This window comes from Coptis chinensis, chromosome 3 (assembly GCF_015680905.1).
Source record: "Coptis chinensis isolate HL-2020 chromosome 3, ASM1568090v1, whole genome shotgun sequence".
In the NCBI taxonomy this organism is placed as follows: Eukaryota; Viridiplantae; Streptophyta; class Magnoliopsida; order Ranunculales; family Ranunculaceae; genus Coptis; species Coptis chinensis.
The window spans coordinates 77,013,999-77,036,535 of NC_141458.1; the positions used below are offsets into that span (position 1 = coordinate 77,013,999).

Consider the following 22,537-nt stretch of genomic DNA (forward strand, 5'->3'; position numbering starts at 1 on the left):
AGGATTATTAGCTGATTTATGTCGGAGGAATTAAGGCATTATGCAACTACAACATGTAGAAAATTGTGGTGGGGGCAGTGTAAGAGTTGCATCAACGGGAGGGTATCCAAGATGAAAAGAATCACAATAAAGAGTTTTTTTTTTTTATTGGCAAGCCAATTTTAAATGAGATAAGTAACTCTTTAATGCTGGTGGGGTTTGAGTCCCAGACCTCTGGTATCATCACTCCAAAGGTTTTACCGACCTTAACCTCAGCAGCTGCTAAATAAGCTATCTGCAGGTGCTACAAATAAGCTTAAGTGAGGAAAAAGATCTATCAAATTGAGGTCACTCAGTCTGATCAGTTTACAAAAGTAAAAAAAATAATATCAGCGTTAAAACCAAATATATGTGCGCTTCAGAGTGAAAACCTGCTTGGCTTGATTGATTAGAATTATTAAATGGAACTTTTAGTACAAAAAATGGAGCTTTCTCAAACACTCGGGATCTTCTTCTTCTTTCTATACTGGAACAGTGACCTGGACAATAGTTTGTCATACTGCAGCCATTTCTGTTTTCCTCAGTAAATAGTAAACAGTATTGCAAAGGAGGCTTTTTGACCTTTGTGAAGAACTTTCAGCCACGTTGAATTCCCGGCTGAAGCACTTGGTCCTCCAGAAATAATTGTGCAAACTACAATCCTCTGATGAAAGACTCCACCCCAGTGCTTATTTGACCTTCATGCACTTGGAGAGAACTTCTGCAAATTTCTTGTACATGTGACGCTTCAAGTAAACTTTCTCTACTTTTCTCTTCCCTCTCATTCCCATCTGCTTCCTCTCAGCAGGATTTTTCAGGAAAAACATGAGGTTCTGGGCAAGGGTTCTGGCTCCTGGACGCCCAAGTGGATAAAGAAGACCAGTTACATTGTGCTCAACAATTTCTTTTGTGCCTCCAGCATCTGTTCCAAGCACCTGCAGTGCAGAAAGATTAGGCTGTCAAAGTCTTTTTGTTGTAAATCCCTAACTTTATTACTAAACCAAACTGATGTGTAATGGATAATATTAGACAGAACGTTTCTCAGAACCACTCTCTCAGCCAAATAATATCAGTCCCATAATGTTCGACTATCATGTTGGTAAGACAATGACTCGGTGGCTGAAACTGTGTAGTTTGAAACTAAACTTCCAGATATAGGAGAACTCTCCTCCTAAATAGTAGATTTACAATTTTTGCATGCCATCAAATGAGAGCACATACTAGGCTTTGAGAAGTTTAGTACTGGAAAACTCTTAACATCTTTCCTGAATAACACTTCAGATGTCTTAGAGAAGCAAAGGATTCGATGGCAGAGAGTAATCCAAAAGAGTGAAATAAAGGACACTGAGGAAAATAGTACTGCTTTACTGCTTAGAAAAAGAACAGGGTTGTTGCTTTGTAAGACATGCATGTTAAAGTAACTGATAGTATGCAACAAATGATATTGGAAGGAAAATCTCAGATTGATTCATCAAGTCCAAATGGAATCACTACTTAATAAAAGAATGCAAATTAAGCTTATTTCATTCCTCTCTCAAGTAAGTTTAAAAGATTGTAATACCGGAAGACTGTATGCCATGGCTTCAATAGTCACCCTCCCAAACGTTTCTCCAAGTCCCTATGCACCAATAATAAGCAACTTAGTCTACTGCTAAGTAAAATACACACCATATATTGTCAATGAGGTGTTTAATAAAAATGCTTATTCATCAAAAAGTAAAAAAAATGAAAAGGAACAATAAATCTTGCAACATCAACTGATGTTGATGGTTGTGAGCCTCTCATATGGAGAGCCTCACCCACGTGGTTGCTGATTCCTATGGCATTTGAAGTATCCTGTACAAAGAATTGATGACACATTCTGGCATAATTATGTGCCGCATATGTTAGGATGCCTCCAGCATGCCTCACGCCATCACCATATATTGGCATGCTTCAGAGACACTCAAAAATTAGAACTTTGGTGCTCATTATTCATTAAGCAGTGGACTTTGTACCAAATTTATAGATCTTTGACAAGAATTTTTTAATAGTACAACTTAGTAGTTTAAGGTCACCACAACTTAAAATTCAATGCGTAGAACAGATTTTGTATCTACAATTTGGTACAGTCAAGGCACATATGGCTCTTGCTCCCATTTGCATTTAATATGCTTTCGTTGCTTAGAATTACATTTGTTAAAGAAAAGAGAGGGATTTAGTTGAAACCTCACATCTAGGAGATATCTCTTTACGGAATGCTATCTGAGTCGCATGAAGCAAGATATTCCTATAGCCTATAGGGCCTAGATAATTGTGTCTTTTTGTAAAACATGTAAGCAAGCACATTTTTATTGGCACTCCTCACATAAGTATCATTCTGCAAACTGATTCCAGTGCTTCCTCAAGGAATTTTATGCTGTTGACACAATGTGCCTTCAGGATTATGTTTACCTTTTTTCAGATGAGAATAGCACCATCCTAGCAAATTTCGTTAGTCAACTTTCAGTGTCTGTAGCTTTTTCAAGTACGATCTTAGTTGTACCAAATGTGCAATGAAACAAATTATGTTACGTAGGTAATACTGGATCAGTTGCATACACAACTTCAAAGTGACTAATTCTGAAAAGGAATCTTGACTCCTCCAGTGTGAAACAAACTAAGAAGAAGGCATTTAAAAGGTTTCGGTCCGATCGTCCTCTATGTCATAAATGTCCTAGTTAGAACAGATGTAAAACATATGGTTTCAGAATGAAGAGAATAACAAGGCTGAGGTGGTAAGAGCAGGTGTGGAGACTCATGGGTTACTCTTCTGTTCATGCAAAAGCATGCGGGGTCAAACTGTAACTGTCACTCTGTGTTTATCTGATGATTACTTCCAATAGTTCATAACTCGTAGGCACTGTTCTAAAAATCGGTCTAGGCGGTCTCTAGGCGCTAGGCGGTGCCCAACCGACTCGCCTAGGCCCAAGTCGTTTAAAAAATTGGTTAACCGATTAGGTGGGCTAGGCGGTCTAGTCAAGTTTTTTTTTTTTTTTGAATAATTAAATATCGAAAATTAAAGACCCGTATAGACTTAAGATTTGAACAAGTTTAAAAGACTAAAGTCTACTGTAAATTATATGTCACTATAAGAAAGGGTATGTTTTTATATGAAGTCAATATTCTTCAACTATTACACATTTTTGTAATAAGTATCTTTGTTTGTGTTTATTTTTTGAGTTATGGTAAATGATTTTCTTCATTTCTTGTAGTATAGGTGTGTATTACTATATATATTATAAGATATATTAGGAAAAAAAAACCGCCTAGCGCCTAGCCCGTCTAGGCACTGCCTAGAAGGCCTAGGCGCTCTCCCACCGCCGGACTACTGCCTAGCGTTTTTTAGAACACTGCTCGTAGGTTTAATTAATGATTTGCACATTGAGACCTTTTGAAGTAAAAAAAATTCTTGACATTGAATTTCAATGGTTAACTGATGACAAGAGCATAGCAGTGAAGTTTCAAGTAAACAAGGAATAGCAATCCGTCATGGAATTCTTAAAATCGAACTCTACACTACATACATAACCAAATAATATAGATGCTTAATTACCTGGGAATTTATGACGTAGACATCTGCCGCAGAATAAAGCGAAGCCACATGTGTAGTTGCTGGAGTCCACAGCACTACCTTTGAAAGCTCTGAATGTTCGGATAAAAAACTTAGAAGCCTTTTGACGTAAAGAGCTTTATTACTCTTGGAACCCACAGAACCAACTAAAACTTTAACAGTGTGTTCCTGTGTTCCCTCATTGTCAGACAACACCTTTCTCATATTGTACATGCTGCTGATGGTAAGGTTATATGTCTGATTAGAGGAGGAAAATTGAACAGGTAAGACTGAAAAATTTCTTGTAGGTTTATTTGAGGTACCACTAGACTCATCAGAGTGGTATAAGACATTTGTAGATTTAGCAATGTGTTCATCATTTTGAAACAATGCCCTTTTCTTGCCGGTCATGGTAGAATAGTCTTCTCCAATAGTGATGCTAGTATCATTATCCTTCATCATTTTGTTTTTAGAATAATCTACAGAAAGGTCTTGCTCAACCATCAATCTTGTTGCTTCCAGAAGCAACAGCTGACCCTTCCCTGGGTTGATACTACTAAGAGACATCACAAGCAAATCTTTATCGGTTAATCCCATTTCTTTTCTAACTGCATCTCTTAGTAGTTGCCTCTTCTCCAACATCTTCTCCGTGCTATAAGATGGAGTATTCAAGGAACAAGGGATGCCTGCTACAAAGGCAAGCTCGTCGTTAACAGAAAGGGGAACAAGTGCAGGTGGTCTATACAGCTTAATTCCTTCTTCTTGACACCAGGCTAGCCATTGTTTAGATTGTGATTCAGAAAGAAACATCAGCATTTTTACTCGGTTAAGCATAAGCTTTGCTCGATCAAAGTACTCTCGCCTATTTTCCATGATCCACCAAGCAATTTGACCAGACGCAGCTGGAAAACGTTCATTATATTGCTCTGAAACAAATCATAGATATGATATCAGATTTAAACAATCCCACCAAGAAATTAGAAAAAAGAAGAAGAAGAAGAATCGACTACGAGCATTTTAGTATGTGGATAAATGAGTAAGAAAACTGATAAATAACTTGGTCAGTGTTACCATATTACTATCCAACTCTGCTTGTCAGATATAAACATTTAAAACTAATCCAACAGAAGAGAAGCTTTTGATTACACAAACTCCTGGAAAGGCAAAGCATGTATATACCTGATAATGGATTTTTGGTGATAAGTGGCAGGACAGACCGCTTCGGGAACATAGAGAAACAGGTGGGTGGTTGGGAAGGGAATGTCTTTATTTTCTTGCTTAGGTTTAAGACGGCAAACTTAGCATTGGGTATTAAAAACATTTTTTCCATATGTTTCACTTCACTGAAAACTGTTTTCATGAAATTTAGTTTGTGAGTTTAGCTTTCAGCTTACCAAACAGATGAAGACCTCATATTATATTATTATGAGTTAGAAACAAGCAAACTTGTTAGCCATAGCACTTGGATAAGTTTATTTGCTTTATATCAACCACTAAAGCACTTTCGGGAGAGCGAAATTGGTGAATTACAGGATGTAGTCTGCTTTGTGTGAGGAAAATGGTGGTGTCTGATTATGGATTTAGAGGATTGGGTAGGGAAACTGAGCTGGTATAACTTTCTTTTTGGTTAAGAAATTTGTCCATAGTTTGGAGCAGTTGAAGCAGGTACAGTGTGAGAGAATTGTTTAGCAGTTTAGCTAATTTTCCCCAGTGCTTGCTTTGCCTCTCCAATTTGATCTAAAACCTTTGCCTATCAAATGCTATTACGTAAGTAAAGGTTGTTGCACTTGGCTATATCCAATTTTGGGAGAAAAGGGGGAAAACAGAGAGCTTATTGTTGATTCTTTCCTCTTTGTGTTGCGATTAGGAGTCAGCTAATCATATTTTGGATCACTGAGAGCTTCCTATTAAGTTATGGAAATTATTCTCATAATCTGACTGAGGTATGTATTGGACAATGCTGAGTTGGGTGATATCTTGTCTCCTCTTGAAGCACTTCTGCTTTCTTCACTTCAGACATTTTGAAATTCATGAGATCAACAATGTTAGGTTTTCTTATTGCTTTGCCCCAAATTGTATAAGGAGCATAGTGGCCTGTCCTTTGTAGGTTTTACATGGATGTTTTTTCTAGTTTCTTTGATTATTTTGTTAATTACTTGATTCCTATTGTTTTCTGCTATGCACTTCCTAAAAGGGAAAAGATTAAAACCTGCACTAGGATGCAAACCTAAACAGTCGCAGGAAAAGTGGTAATACATTTGTGTACGATTACTTACCAATCCAGGAAGCACAGACAGCAGATCCAGCAATGACAAGATCAGCTTTCATAGCAGTTTTGTAGCTGAGATCAGCTTTATCCTCAAGCACATTGATCCTTCGCCTGTTAATTTCTTGCATTAACCCTCCTCTCTTGCTAAGAACTACAGCAGAAACTGTGGCCCCACAGCTCATAAGCTCGGTTGCCAATTCCATCATTGAGATCGGGGCCCCTGTCAATGAGAGCTCGTGGAATATCAACACAAATTTTCGGGACCAGACGAGACGGGAAAAGTCCCCCTTCCTGTCACAGGTACCTGATCGTTTCTCGGCACTCCATTCCAAAATTCTTTCCTCTGTTGAAGTGAATGGACCAACAAGTAGCCCATAAGAAGTATTTCTTTTCGGAATCTCATCTTCCTGCTCCTCCAAGGTAACATTTTGAGCATCTGCCACAACCTTCACTTTCCCACCTGTATTGCTGCGCTGCTTTTTCTTCTTCTTTGAAGACTTGCTCCTGCGAGACTTTTTGGCCAGACTCACACCAAGAATTTTTTTACTCTGACCTGTTTGATTATAACTAGAAACATTGTTTACAACCAAAAACTCTTCCTTGTCAACTGCAACTGCATCCGATTTCTGATACCGTAGTGCATCAGAAACAGTATTACTCTCTTTACTCTCATAACCAACAAACTCACGCTTATTATTGTTATCACCATGAGCCCACTTAGATTGCACATAGAAGCCTAAATAAGCCCAGAGAGTAATCAAAAGCAACCAAAGCAAGACGCTATTACTCCGAATCCATTGACCACTGGTTCTACCGTCTTTTCTAGGTGTCCGACTAGAATTTAATCTCCTAAAGGACGGTGAACCTCTTGGAGTCAATTTCCCCCCTGGCCGTAAAGACGATGGTCTGATTACATTTCCCTGCAAATCTCTTCTCTCCTCCATTTTATCCTCCTTTTCCTAGAAAAACTCCAAAGAATCAAACTCAAACAATGATTTATTACTACAGCAACACCTATTAACAAATCAAGAATCACTATATCTCTTCTCTTCTCTTCTCTCTGCAGCTGATGACCAACTAACCACAGTTAATAGTAGAAGATGAAGACTTGGTAACCACTAATCCAAATTAAAGGTGCTTAATTACACTTTTTGTGCGTCACTAGCATTAATGATTAACTAATAACACCACCGACAAATTTCTTACTAAACCATTATAAATAGTCAGCATTATATCACTTTTTAACTGTCCGTAAATCCAAATACGACGCCACGTTTCCTCACTAGACAAACTACACACTAATCTCTAATTTATAATAAACTACAACGGCATTTGGTATTAGACAAATTAACTCTAATTTCTTTATACTTTTCTTCGGATAAACATGTACCTAACAATAATAATATCTTAATAGGCCCTAGATTCAAAAGTTTCTACTATAACACTTCAAAGTTCAAATAAGTAAATAAAATTGTATGTTTAGATACATAATTTGTGCTAGACAATTTAAGATTAAGGGTGGAATTCAAGCTAATCAAGTCGAGCTTCACTATTTTCAAGCTTGGCTCATATAATATATGAACGAGCCCGAGTGCTTTGTTTATCGAGTCAAGCGTCATCAAGCTCGTTTGTTACACGAGCTATAATATAGGCTCAAACTTGACTCATTTATTAAATGAACGAGTTCGAACCGAGCCCAAGCCGCTCGGCTCAAATTCCACCTTTATTTAAGATGCCTACATTGATACATTCCCATCATAGAAATATTAAGCGCTTAGGAAACATAAATGAAGCATGGGGTTTCAGAAGGAGTTGACACCCCAAGTAATGGGATTGGCACCCTTTAGTGAATTCCCTAGTATTAGCACCCCTCCATTAATTATATACAAGTGGTTTTACACCCCTCTATTAATTATGTAAGATGTTGTACACCCCTCAATTCTCACGATAGTAACACATTGTTAAACTATAGCGCTACAATACTATGCGCGCGAGTTTGTTAATAGTCCGTCTCCATGGGACTACAGCAAACCATGTTCATCTTCATCAGGTGTAAGTGGAACACCCGACAACTAGGAGCAGAAGAAGAAGGTGGTGAAGCAAAGTACTAGAGGGGTGAAACTCTCAACTGATCCACGTATAAGCTAGAGAAAGAAGTAGCAGCTATAGAAAGAAGGGGCACATGATAAGTGACGGTTCAAAACTTTGCAAAGCTTGCATGGCAACTGGCGGCCGGAACTAGAAGAGGCTATTCATTATGTTTAGTTTCTTAAAACTCAAGTATGGCTTCATCAAATTAACTATGATGAGTTTCAATGCTGATAACTTTGATGATGATGAGGACCCCTCATCTCTCCTTCCGTGCCCTTCAGATTCTTTTCATGATCACTTGTTTACTCAACAAGCAGTCTGTTCATTTATTTAGTCAATGTGCTTCCTTTTTCAGTGTTAGTTGCATTGTCAATTTTTTGGATGTGACCCTAGAGTTGAATAATTTATTTGGGAAGTTTAATGATAAGAAATTCATGATATTGAATGAAATATTTATTAACTAGGTATAATTAATCCAACAATGGAGGATGAATAATGACATCAACACAAAAGTGACATCTTTTAAAAAAATTAGTTAGCATAAAAAAAAAAACATTCATTCCATTTCAAAATCTATAAAGAAAAGAAAATGACTTTATATCTTGGAAATCAATTGTGGAAGTCACGAACACACCTTTTAAAAAAAAGAAAAAGAAAAAGTCGGATTTCAAATGGTGAAGCTTGACTACAATGAATATGCCCAAATCATTCCCAAGCTAAAATTAGTTCTAGAGACAACTAACTTACCATTAATTGAAGATTTATTTGCCATAGCAATCTCCAATGTCACAAAAAATAAAGAGTGCATTCTTCTTCATTTAGTAAAAGGGCAAGTGGAAAATATATGTGAGCAACTGCTGGAAGAGGAAAAGAGAATATTAGATAGCCAAATGAATAGGTGGACCTTAATTTTGGTTTGGTATATCCTTACTCCTCAAGTTTATGTATTGGTTCTCTTGTACACTTGTCTTCATCGAACTAATCTAAGTCCATTAACAGAGAGAGAACAATTGCTTCAATATTTCAAAGCAAAGAAAAAATAATCATCACGGATTATGAATGACCTATTACATGAATTCCTTTGATTTCAACGTACAAATAGTTGCAAACTATTTGTTGTTGTTGTACAACAACAACAACATGTGTCAAATATATAGTAAGCACAAATAGTTGTTTAATTGCTCGAGTGCTCTCAAACTCCTACTCAATGTTGCAAACTATCTCAAGAGGGATTGAACTTCCAAGCTTTTGTTTAGTCTGCAATTTGCTCCCATACTTCATTATTTTATTAAAAACTAACCAATAAAGCGTATACACTATATGCCTAAAACAAAAGATGTGTCCATTACTGGAAAGTAATAAGCTATAAGTACTTGGAACTAAAAAGGTTTTGCACCCTTCAACGCTTTATAAAAAAATGGATAATTGTCCCACTGCAGTTAACATATAATACCCCTTCCTCATTACCCACAAACTTCAATCCACGTATACCTACCTTAGTTAAACCCATTGAGTAGCCATGTTTACACCCAATTCAATCAATTCATATATCTATCTCCAAACTTCAAATTGTTTTGTAAAAACCAAATTTGGCACAATGAAATTGGGTCTGGCACCTGGACATTGTAGATTCAACAAATCAAGTGTTTTGGTACAGATTGGAACAATAAAATTTTCTTTATGTCAAAGAAGCCAATAAAGCAATAAGTAAGAATAAAATGGTTGTAATAACTTCTCATATACCTCTAGTCCATGTAATATTCTACCACTCAAAAAACTCTATCAAGGAGCATTAACACCTACCTTGCTAGCTACTGCTTCCTAATTAAATCAGGGAGAAAAACTATGCTACTGCTTCCTATCCATTATGAAAATTTTGACGAATATATTAGTTGCCCTAGTTGCCCGCAACTGGAAAAAATAAAGTAGTGATGCAACACAAACTTTAAAATACCAATGAGTATGAAGCCTGAATAGTGTCTACCTTAGAATCTAATAGCAAAAATTTCAGGCCCAGGAGATGTTTTTAATCTTTCAAATTAGTGGAGTCCATCACATCACTCTTGTAATGCGTCCCCTTACTTTCCTTTGGTCTGTTCCTCTACATAGGCTATCAAGATCTTGGTAAGGCTGAATCGCCATACCTTGTAACAGAAAAACTCATAAAAGAAGCAAAAAAATTATCACAACGCACCTATATGGCCTACATCTATTGGAGTGGGAAAAGAAGCAGCATGTTTTGCTAAAAATGGGGAAAAGAAAAAGAATCTAAATCTAGCGCAGTAAAAATTTATCAAATATTCGATATGAAAAACACTAACTACTACTGATTGATTAGTATCGAACTGTGTATCAATTTCAATTCTAGGTAATACCCCAACAAAACCATAAATCAACCCAATACTTCCAGCTAGTGAAAAGTCCAAATCTTAAAACCCATAATACCCACGAATTTTCAATACCACCAAGAATGTTTAGATGTTAATGCACCTGAAATTAAAAATATATGAGTCTCACTTGGTTCCTATATATGGAAGGTTGTGGCCTGTGAGTGCAAACAACCATGTCTATATGCAAAACAATGGTATTGATGAACCAAAAATCAAAACAATAGAAACTAAAGTTGATTTTTTTATCAAATGCTCGTCATCTTTTGTATTACAAATTCTAATTACAAATCAATAATTTTTGAAGCCGAGCCGAAGAGGATAAGACAAAGGGTATTGGTATAAAACATTGTCCTATATGAAGTTCGCCTTCGAGTAGATATCGCTGAAAGTAGTCTTGTTTCTTCCTGCTCCAAAGTCAGTATCAGAAATTCCAATCATTACAGTGTACGCCCATGAAAGAAATTGGAAAATTCAATCACAAATAAAGATGAACCCAACTAAATTAAAAAAAAATGGAGAGGGACCTTTCACAGATTTCAGAAAGAGATAAGGAACGAACCATGTGTTGTAGCTGCTGAGAGAACTAACCATTTTAGAATATTTTCTTTCTTTTATTTTTCTTTTACATTTCTTGGAGAGTGCTAAGACGTAAAACCCTTGTAAACCGCCAGCCCACTGTAACCTGATGTTATTGGGCATTTCTTTTATTGGAAAATTTAATCCAACCCCTTAATTTTCAAGTTACACCCCTGGAGTCAGTAAGTGTGTTATTAAATGAACCATTTAATTTACAATATTAAATGGTCCATTCAAAATGATCCACACTGCACCTGTGTCCCCCCATCATGACAATTGTGTGGAAATGGCATTTCAAAATTCAGATGGCCTAGTGTAGAAATTCAAATGTAATAACTATTAATACAACTTTTTTTTTTGGTAATTAGTGAACTTTTTCTAATACAACCCTTGTAAAAGCACTTAAATGTTATTGAGAATTAGTCTCAAAGGGGTTTTAAAACGATCTAAGCCATACACATGTCCCCAATCGAAACACTCGAATGCAAAATAAAGTAATCGAAATAAACATTCCATTGCAAGTCTTGATGCATCCAAAGACTTTTGTCTAGCTTTCTTGTTAACAGTGTTAAGAATCCTAGGGTTTGGTTATTCAGCTATACTACTTGCCTACTTCCATCACCAATCCATCATAAAACAACAATAACATCCTTACTTTTTACAAAGTCGTGTATATATTCCAATGTCTTATTCACATTTCGGCTACATATACACATACATTTTTTTATAAACTTCTAAAAAGAGATTGCCACTTAAACAAAAAGTCGTGATTAGTAAGGTGGTAATGGTATATTGTGCCACTTAGGCTAAGTCCAATGGTGCGGCAAAACACTAAATATCACGTAAATTGTGATCCAATGGTACGTGAAATCGCTGACCTGCTAACGCTATTGGTATAAGTTTTGCTATGGACTACACCAGAAAGGGCATTTACTAACAGTTATATCCGTTACTTATATTTTTACTAACGGTTATATCCGTTAGCTCTGGGGTGTCACTGTCACTTAGGCCAAATTTAGTAACAGATACAACTGTTACTGAAATTAATTTTAGTAACAGTTATATCCGTTACTATAATTCTTTGTAACGAATAGCCAACTATTGATAGCTTGTTTAAATTTGTAATTTCTAACAGATGTATGTGTTAGTAAGTTTAGCGCGCTTTAGTTACTTGCTATGTCACAGATATATCCGTTAGTAATATGTGTCACTTTGTTAGTAACTGTTTTTGTAATGGAAATATCCGTTAGTAAAGTATAGCCAACTAAAAAATAATATTTTTATTTTCCTGGGTAAAATTGTTTTCCTCCCTGCACATCTAGCTCTAGCACTAGCACATATGATTATTCACTTATAAAGATCACATTGTACAAACTTGATCAATAAATGAATAACAATAAACAAAACCACCAATCAATTAAACATTATTATAAAAATATAGCCACCAATCCAAATCTCAATTTACATAGAAACAAAGCTTCCAATCCAAATCCCAATTTACATACATATAAACAAATCCTACTCTTAATGATTTCTACTTCTTTCCTTAATTCATTTCAACCATATACAAAATAGACATATCAACAAACATTAACAACTAAAATCAAATTGCATAGTCTAGCTTTTCAACAGTCTTCCATATTATCCTCAACTAGAGATTGATTTGTTCACGTGTAAAAGAAGGGGTTGCTCCACAATTGCAACCACCTGCAGAACTGATAGTTTGGCATAAAAAATTTAAGAAATTTTTGCAGCAAAGCAACAACCTTTAATAAGCAATGCAACTTGGGCCAAAGAAAAAGTGAAACGATATTTAAGACTTACCAAATGTTTTCCGTCCTTGACATTGAAACAAAGAAACAATATAACAAGAATTTCTCACAAACCCAAGAACCTTGCATTTGTCTTTAGTAACACGAAACTGAATCTCAGAATTGCCGACCACTTATTTAAGAAACCTAAAGGAAACCCAAGCTTGTCATTTGTTTTATAGCTAGTAAAAATTTGATGAAAGTAGCCACTTACCTACCCTTAGCAATCATTATGTAAGTGAGGAAATTTCTGCATCATATCTAAAGCCTCGGCATACTGTGATTATTGTACCCTAACCCATCTCAGACTTGCAATCAGTAGTTCGATGAAGAAGCAAGCCCTGAAACAAACCCCCAACCTAACAAGCACAACACAACCAAAATACCAACGCAGAAAAACAAAGACGATTAAACAGCATATGGGGCATATTAGATAATCTTGGCAAGTGTATCAAACAATGCGCACAACAATAAATGTATAAGCAAGAATAGAGAAAGACAAAAAGGATCAAAGAAAATCAGTACTATCATTATATCTGCACCAAAGATCAATTCAATAATTTAATATCCAATCCAACCCCAACAAGAGAATCCCTTTCAACAACAAACTACCCACTTCCAATTCAGCAACCCCACATATATTTAATATAATTACGCCTACAAATGATAATATATTATTAAGAGAACTTCTAAAATATCTCTATGAAATTTTAACTTCCAGCGGGGGCATGTACACAACCAAGAACTATGTTACTCAACCCTCGAACAACCATGTTTGGCTCCAAAGCAACCCCATCAAGAGAAATGAATTTAGTAAATTAAAGTATGTATATACACCTATCCTTTCATGTAATGAATAATTTGGGAGAGAGAGACTTAGGTGGCTTGTTAATAATTTTAGGCCTCTTCTCATTTTCTCGATATCAGTATGATATTTGATTAAACTGTACTTTCGATAAAAAAAAATGACGGTTAGCTTTGGAATAACCATAAGAAGAGTATATGTCAAGAATAAGCAAGTCTAAAACCAATGTAAGTAGGAACATGGAAAGTGAAGAACTGAACGATAAAAATTAAAAGGAAAAAACTTCGGTACCTTTAACAAATGGCAGGCTCAAGCCTTGCACGTAACCTCATCCTCCAAGGGAATGATTGTGAGCAAACTCATTACTTATCAAAAAATGATGGCAAACCATAACTGCAACTAAGTCCCCTTGGGAATGGTCAAAATATCTCTAGCACCAATTTTAACATACTTTCAGTACCCTATTGTGTATGATTGCACCTTTCCTTAAGAAACTAACATAATTCTTCAACATGGAATTTCAATGGAAACGGTTTTGGGGTGGGAATTGTTTTCGGGTAAAACTCCATCCACCTCTAGGAAAACAGAAAAAAGAGTTAGATCTAACTACGCCAGCCATGAATTAATACTTGACTAAGTGAAGGGAAAAAAAATATGAAAACACTTACTTTGGCATGACTTAATGCCTAAATTCAGCCACTGTACAATGCTACGGTTTCATTCAAATGGATCCCTTCCAACTACAAAGATTACATAACACCCTATTGGCTACCCTATTCACCATCTTCTCCATTACTCCATAAATTAACCAACTCCCTACAAGTGTTAACTTTCATAAGGAATTAACTAGACGAATCACAAAAGTAATTACGCCATAAACAAGTGTGAAGCATACTATCTGGCACAAATCAAGCACTTAGAAAGCACGTTTGTGTTGAATAATTAACACATTGTAGATGCAAAGGGAGAAAAATACACAAATAAATTTAAACAAGTATCCCCAATCAAAATTTCATTAAGCAAAATATGTCAAAAGATATGATGTTGTAACCCCAATCAAATATGAATCGCCAAATATCCCTGTTATGGTGTCGTGGGAACAAGCACCGAACAAAGGACCCGTAACATGCAAATAAAATTAATGTTGAGATTGTTACACAGATTTTTGATGAGCAGTTCATGGGCACATAGCAGAAAGTAACTCAAGTTGAAGAAGAAGGGGTTCTACACATGATCGGGGATACAAACACAATACAACAAGCAAAGCACTCAATCGAACTAAACAAAAGGATACCATGCATGACTCCATATTGGTCAAATAAGAAAAAATGCAAAAGGATAGATAGTATGTACCGAGTTCTCGTAATCACAAATAGCGATAGATAGCAACAATAAAGTTTCAATATAATTTTGTGAACCTTGCAATCATCAAACAAATACACATTGTTAGTGACATAAACGAAAATGAAAAGTTTAATTTAAAATCGATAAAAGAGAAAAACTAACCAGGGCCGGTTGACTACTAGTTGCTCCAAGTCACCTTCATTTATACCCAAGTTGTCATCTGCTCTACAACCTTAAATACAAGGAAACTAACTTAGTGATACAAATATGTATCTCACATAAATGCATATATTTCTACAGATGTGTGCGTCATCCAGTATTGATCAAACCTTCCTCATATATAGAATTCATCCTACTAGGTTGACACTAAGCTCATTGGTTTAATATAGAATACTAGTTGAGTCAGCAGGTTTAACACCCAAACAAAAAATTAAGGACAAACAATTACGTTCACAATATTCCAGGAAACTTCACATAATTTCACACCTATTCTTCACACTACTACATCAAAATAAAACCTTAGCTTGTATAAAAGTTAAGTAATTCAGACACTTTTTAGTCGTGTTTTGAGACCCCTATCGTGTCACAGCATGAAAAAATCCACCCTTCAATACAAACACATCATTTTGTTTTCAATATACATACATATAGTTCTTCAGTTCTTCTTCAAGTCTTGGTTTAATTATTCCAGAGTTGTTGCAACAAAAGAAAAATGACAGATAACGTACGTTACATACCTCAAATTTCAAAGATACCTCCTTTTAGCAAGGGGTCAGATACACTAATCCCCAAATTAAAAACCCAAAAAGAAAAGCAATTAATTAGGTCGTGCAAAGAATTAGAGGAGACACAAATTTGTCTAAGATCGAGTTTACCTAGTTCGTCTTCCTTCGTCAAGCTCTCGTTAACCCGGCTTGTCTGCTACTGATTTGTCGACTTTCTCCTCCAATCAAGTTAGGGTTTTTACAGTAAGTGAGCATATCGAGATGTTTGTCTTCCTCCTCCAACCGATTACATGGAGAGTTGGAATTAAAAGGGTTAGACTTAACTCTGAATTCGTTTAAACAGAGAGAGGGAATTGAAAGGGTTTGCGAGGAGAGACGAAAATTCATTGATTCAACTAGTTAGGGTTTTACAAAGGTTTTACAAAGAGAGAGAGAATGAAAATAGAACTTGAGCTTAAGCCAATGTTGCCTGCTTCATTTATTTGTCATTCTTTCTTTTTCTTTTTTGTTAATTTATTTTATTTTTGGGTATTTATCTCAAGGATGTAAACGTTAGAATAACCGTGACCAAGCTACTAAAAAATATTAAAAATATTATTATTGATATTTTCTAACGATTGCTTCCATTACTAACGAATATATCCGTCATACTGTGTATAACAGATATAACCGTTACTAACGTAAATTTAGGCCCGTTAGAAAATGGCTATTATGGTGTAGTGATGTATACAGTCAATTTTAACGATATATCGTATGCTCTGCACGCCAAAACGAGTGGCGGCCAACAGAACAAAGAGTCACACGATAGTGTGAATGGCGGTTACAAAAGTTTGTTTTTTCTCTCTTCAAGCCACACGCCATTGTGAATGGCGGTTACAATTTTTTTTTTCTCTCCAGCAGTTACTAAAAAAAAAATTCTCTCCTACACGCCAGTGTGAGTGGCGGCTACAAAAGAAAAACCATTGGGTGGAACAACGCTATCCCACTAACCGCATATACTGTGCTATTATGGTTTAGTGTTTTAGAGGTTCAAACCATTGGACTCAGCCTTAGGCACTTAGTACCTAGTAGTGATGGTTGCGACCTTTGCTCCCATTGGACTGACCAAATTAAGTTTGATGAGATGTATCAAGAAGTTCTCTAGGAGCCCCCGTGGAGGCCATGTCGGGTTCAATGTTAAGGATGTTGATGTGAAAGATCTCAATCCAATTGGTTTGTTGCATCAAATTTCAAAGTTGATCCCACCAGGGAGACTAAACTTCAGTGCCCAAGTTAATATCATGGGGCAGATTGGAAATGGATATGCTCCAGTCCTAAATATTCTCATTTGCCACATCGCTATCACATTTTAAGTTACTCATCCAGATGGAAAGGCTATTTGGTAAGAGCTTTAGAAGGAGTCACATTTCTTCAATAACAGTGGCGCCGGGTTTATGAAAATGATTAGTCCATGGTGGTGACTTTCTCAAGTATGCTCTTCATGGTTGTTTTGCTGTGAGAGACATGAGTCAGATAGTTTCAATGGGAGTCATAAAGAGTCCAAAGAAAAAGGATCCCAGTGGAGGCAATGTCACCAAGTCTGATTTGATGCCAAGAAAAAGTGCACCCACGTGAGTTATTAGCTGAGTTTCGAGACTTTTACTCTTATAAATATAAAGACATGATGATACAACATGAATTACTTATCACACCAAAATTACTCATTACATCAAAATTAATTTGGGTATTACTTGAATTGTGTAAACATTGAACATTCTCCACCTACTTCGTACACTCTTATGATTTGGGGCAATGAGTCTGCATGCAAATCATAGTTATTTGACTTGAAGCGTACCCTCCTAATAACAATGCAAATAAGTTTAGGACATGAAAACGAAATTACGGAAAATGAAGATGATATTGCTTATGCTGAAGGCAAATATCTTTGCACGTCTTCGGATCTAAATGTTATGAACACCAGGTCGTAAAGAATTTCAGTAAAGCCTACCCTGTTTTATTGATATTCTAATACTTTGGATCCGGTTATCAAATGAAACAAACTTTCTTACCAAATGAGGCAACACCAACTAATTTTATACTGAAAATCCAAAAGAAAAATTACAGAAGTTGCAAACATACCAATTAACTGAAACAGGCTACGATTATACACTTCTACATTTTAGAGTTTCTAGTGCACATACTAAATTCATGTAACAATAGCAAATAGAACAAAGTAGCCAGCTAACATACCACGCAACCAACTAAATGAAATGGATTGAATTGGATAGCAAAGCAATAATCATTTGTGGTGTACACCTCTACTCTTGAAGTGGTGAGAACCTACCTAGGGTTTGCTCGGAGACTTGCTCTTAAATACCCAAGTATTCAGCTTTGACACAAATACTTCGCCTGCAATTGCACTCTAAAGCTTTAGCTTTCACATTTCAATCAATGAGCATTCCTAATTCAGTCATAGATATTTAATCTATGCGCATTTCTCAAACTGATGACAATTCAAAGTTCCGGAGACTAAAACCATGTTCCATTTTGTGGGTTTTCCAATGGTTGGATTCCTTGTTATGTTATTTTCAGCAGGCAATTCACAATCTAATAATTTCACTTCATTTTGCACAATCAGATTTTGGGTCCAAATTTGGCCCTTGCCTGCTGTGAAAACCTGAAGCCAACAATAGGTTTAGGTGCACGTACACTCGTGCTCTTAGGGATCAGAAATCTAGCTCCACTCTTCTGGCCTTAGTGGACCTACTCTAGCCAAATTTTCATTAATTTTTCCAACAACTTGGGGGTGGGCAAGGTATGAGCATGGACTTTGTGCTCAGGCAACATCAGATATCAAGTCCGTTGACCAAAATCTACCTAGCTAGGGTCTACCGGAGACATGCTCTTAAATACCCAAGTATTCAGCTATATTCAACTTTAACACAAATGAATTGAAATTTAAAAATCTACTAATGAATAATCTAAATTGAAGAAATCAGTAGTATTAAAACAAAATAATAGAAAAGCAAAGACAACTCACTGTTAGACACCAATAGGCCTTCATTTGACAATCTACGCATACAAATGTACAATTTCTGTGGCAAAATCAAATTAAGTAAAATGTATATACTACATGCTTATTAAAGGAACACGACAAATTTTTTTTTTGAGATTAGGTAGTATCATCTTCATGCAATTTCATTGCTATGTAATAGAATTTGGGTAATTAAGAAAAGTAAGTGAGATGCTTATGGAAGAACATACCTGAGAAAAAACACCTTGAGCTTTCAAGAGGTTGTATAATTTTGAATTGATAGGTAAATATTCCTTAAGCAATCACCCAAACACTAATAAATTGTGAATATCATAGCTTCTTTCACTGAGATATTCTTTGATCAATTGTGCAACTGAATGCTTCATGAATAACCTGAAATTAAGAAATAAACCATCAAGCAAAGAAAGAAAAAAAATCAACGAGAGAGAGAGAGAATGGAGAGGGGAGTTCGACGGTTTGAGAGTGTCTTTATATACCATTTACGATATATATATGAGAATGTTTTGGCTTTGAAACATTTCAATTATGAGTTATGAGCAAGCTGCAATCGTGGCCTCTGAAGGTGCGTGAAGGGAATTATGTGAGACTGCTGATTGCTGTTTAGAATTAGGAAAACGTTTTGTAATAACTCCTTTATAAAAAGTGTTTTGTCTTAAGTTTATTGAAAAGTTGAGCTATTTTTTGGGATTTATACTTGACATTTGCAAATTAATTACCAAAATAATAATTAAGGGCTGGAAGTTTGAGAGAGATACTTGATTTCAAAGTGAAACCGTTTACTTTGGTAATAAGAGTTTAATAAGAGCTTATAAATTCCATTGAGAATAAGCCTAAAAGAGGTTTCAAAATGCTCTAGACCGTACACGTGTCCCCCATCCAATGCAGATTCCTAGAAAATCCCGACCACCATTTGTCTTGCCATTTTGTTTTATTATAATAGACTAGGTATCACCCGTGCCTACGACACAATTTGTTATGAAGTGCTTATTATGTTATTTGTGGTATTAACGTTGGTGCACCCATAGTTCGTGATTTTGAACGGAATCACGGATGAATTCTGACAGTTATTTCAGTTTTCCAAATAACCGAAACGGAATCGAAACAAAACATCATACAATAACCGAAACAGAATCGAAACGAAACATCATACCACCAGTGGTATTTTGAGTAAATATATGGAATACCGACAAAATTATGGATAATCAACTATCTAACAAAACTGCAACGAAACTACAGTGGAATTGGAACGCAAAAAAATTAAATAGTATTTGAATTTTTTAGTAGCAGCCATTAATGGCTTTTTCAGCTTCTTCTTCATCAATTCATAACTCAATAACTTTAGAGAAGATGAAAGAAAATAGGATTTGCATAAGAAAATAAATAAATAAATGAGTAGAGGAGAATTGGTAAGAGAGTTGCAAAGATTGGGAGAGATGAATGAAGATGTGTTGACGAAGATGAGTGGAGGTGAAAATAGATGTGTTGACGAAGATGAGTGAAGGTGAAAACAACCAGATGAATAACCAGTTATTTTCAAATGTGTTTACTCAAAATAAAAGACTACATGCCATAATAATAATATATTAATATTGCAAACATGCAAAATAAAAAATAAAAAAACATTCTCAAATTGACCATGCATGGATAAAAATAATTATGAAGATCCATCGTGTCTTAACTTTCTTTGGTAGCTGAGATAACAAAGCCTCTTTGCCAAGCAAATGCTTCAACGTAACAAAAACAGACTACGACATCGAGCACATGAGTTTGCTTCTTAAGTCAGTTATCACGCAAAGCCTTTGGTAGATATATCTACTAAAGCTTTGACTCGTAACCCTGAAAATTTAACACCAAAATTAATAACATTACAAAATCATTCCACCATTATTAACGGGTTAATCCCCACTAAAACATGTTTTCTTTTACATAAAGGCTTGACTAAAATATTATGTTAAGTTTGTATTTCTTCAGCACCATTGCAGATCTGGCATGATGTCCATTTGCTCACATAGAATTGGAGCACATGTCTCAACTATCACACCCTCTCTTTGATAATTGAAATATTTTCACCCAAGAAAAGATCAAGATTAAGCATCAGTAACATATAATATGTGAAAGTGAGCTGGGACCACTTTCCAACATACTTGCCTTTGAATTTTCTAGTTGTTAATTAGGAAGTCTAATGAGGACTTGAAACACCAAGTCCATACAGTCCTTCACAACACTCCTTGTAAGCGTCACTTGCACCTGGAGTCAATATACAAAACGGCATGCAAGTATATCAGAATAAGAAAAAATCAAATCAATGCATATCAACTTTGGGAATCACCTACCTTTCTTGGTTTTCACTAAAGCATCTAACATTGCATATACATGTCGGTTGGCATAAGTATAACCTCCAATGAATTTGAGGCAACAAAAAAGCTAAACTTAGTTATTATTTCTTCCAATATACTCACAAACTGAGTATATTTAACACCTTGATGACATGTGGTTTATAAAAGTAAGATGGAGCACACAGACTGCATCAATAGTTCTCAATATTGTACTCACAGTCGAGAACACCAAAAAAACAATAAATCTACGAAAACCATTAATTCCCATAATGGTCTTTACGAAATGTATGTAAGCAGAAAACACAAAACAATCTGCATCAGTTTATTAATTAGTTATCCAAGTTGAACGATGCAATCTAAAACCATTTAAGAACTGAAATAAGGCTTGCATAGTTTCATTCAAACTAAAATAGTTGAATTCGAAATGAAATGAAAATGAAAACTTACCAAACATGATCGGATTCATTAAACTTGTTCAATTATAGAAATCAGAAAATAGAAAACCTACCAAGTGAATTGGAACTGTATAATTGTATCATTAATAAAAAGAAAAAGAAGGAGTTTATTAATTAGTTATCCAAGTTGAACGATGCAATCTAAAACCATTTCGCACCCTGAAATAAGGCTTGCATAGTTTCATTCAAACTAAAATTAGCTGAATTCAAAATGAAATGAAAATGAAAACTTACCAAACATGATCGGATTCATTGAACTTGTTCAATTATAAAAATCAGAAAATAGAAAACCTACCAAGTGAATTGGAACTATATAATTGTATCATTAATAAAAAGAAAAAGAATGAAAAACTCTGCAAGTACCAAATCGAATTCTGAAATTGGAATTAAGATTCGCCCAATGAACAATGATTGAAAAAAGTTAGTTCTAAGAAATTGACGAAGACAGGAAGACTTAGACAATGATGTTGGAAATTGCAGTTGTTTTATACCTTATAGAGCCCTTCTAGAGTTATGGGGGATGGTTACAACAAGTGAGTTTGAGCAAGTTCGGAAACCACCGATCTTGGGAGAGAGAGAGTGGGGAGTTGGGGTTTTATACGTGAATTGTGGTTCTATTGAATAATTGAATTGAATGGGAAAGGAAAATGGAGAAACAAAAGAGGCTAGGGTGTAACGACTATACTAATGGCAGTTTTGAATAATCCAATTAATTTTCTGGTGAAGAAAAAGAAAATTTTGGATTTAGTAATGGGGCGGGGAGAGGAAGCCGAAGAGGGAGTTGAGTAACGACTGCCACTAATGGGAGTCTTGAAAAATCAAATAATTTTTCTGGTAAAGAAAAAGGAAACTTCAATGATTCCGTTTGGAATACAAACCGCCACATGTTTGCTAGGCTTTCTAAAGAATTGAGTGCATGGTCTTTCTAAAGTACCCTACCGTGTCAAATTTCATTATTGTAAATTTAGTGGACGCTATATCGTTTTTATATTTAGATTTTGGTACCTCTTCATGTGATGTAATTTTAACTTTCAATATATTACCCTTTCATGCTAAATTGTATTTTTGTGTTACATATTTTTTTACCAACAACTTCAAGACAATCTTCTCAT

At 35.5% G+C, this 22,537-nt stretch overlaps 1 protein-coding gene and 2 long non-coding RNA genes across 3 annotated transcripts; all 3 read right to left on the bottom strand.

Moving 5' to 3' along the window:
- Positions 1 to 300: 300 nt before the first annotated feature.
- LOC147510904 (UDP-Glycosyltransferase superfamily protein) lies at positions 301 to 7,044 on the bottom strand. The gene is made up of 4 exons (XM_086602743.1): positions 5,866 to 7,044; positions 3,593 to 4,515; positions 1,580 to 1,636; positions 301 to 953 (listed from the first exon to the last, which is right to left on the bottom strand). Exons 1-4 carry the CDS (start codon positions 6,800 to 6,802, stop codon positions 708 to 710), a joined length of 2,163 nt encoding a protein of 720 aa, XP_086458869.1. The 5' UTR covers positions 6,803 to 7,044; the 3' UTR covers positions 301 to 707.
- Positions 7,045 to 12,318: 5,274 nt separating this feature from the next.
- Positions 12,319 to 12,929, bottom strand: LOC147510905 (uncharacterized). The gene is made up of 2 exons (XR_015216896.1): positions 12,740 to 12,929; positions 12,319 to 12,622 (listed from the first exon to the last, which is right to left on the bottom strand). It is a non-coding gene; the product is annotated as an uncharacterized LOC147510905 (long non-coding RNA).
- Positions 12,930 to 20,681: 7,752 nt separating this feature from the next.
- On the bottom strand, positions 20,682 to 22,203 carry LOC147510906 (uncharacterized). The gene is made up of 2 exons (XR_015216897.1): positions 21,917 to 22,203; positions 20,682 to 20,881 (listed from the first exon to the last, which is right to left on the bottom strand). It is a non-coding gene; the product is annotated as an uncharacterized LOC147510906 (long non-coding RNA).
- Positions 22,204 to 22,537: the final 334 nt, after the last annotated feature.

Coding starts and splice junctions, on each gene's coding strand:
- LOC147510904 (XM_086602743.1), bottom strand. CDS start 6,802: ATGGAGGAGAGAAGAGATTTGCAGGGAAATGTAATCAGACCATCGTCT. Junction 4,516..5,865: donor TGTCTGTGCTTCCTGGATTG/GTAAGTAATCGT, acceptor GATTTGTTTCAG/AGCAATATAATGAACGTTTT. Junction 1,637..3,592: donor TCTACGTCATAAATTCCCAG/GTAATTAAGCAT, acceptor ATTGGTGCATAG/GGACTTGGAGAAACGTTTGG.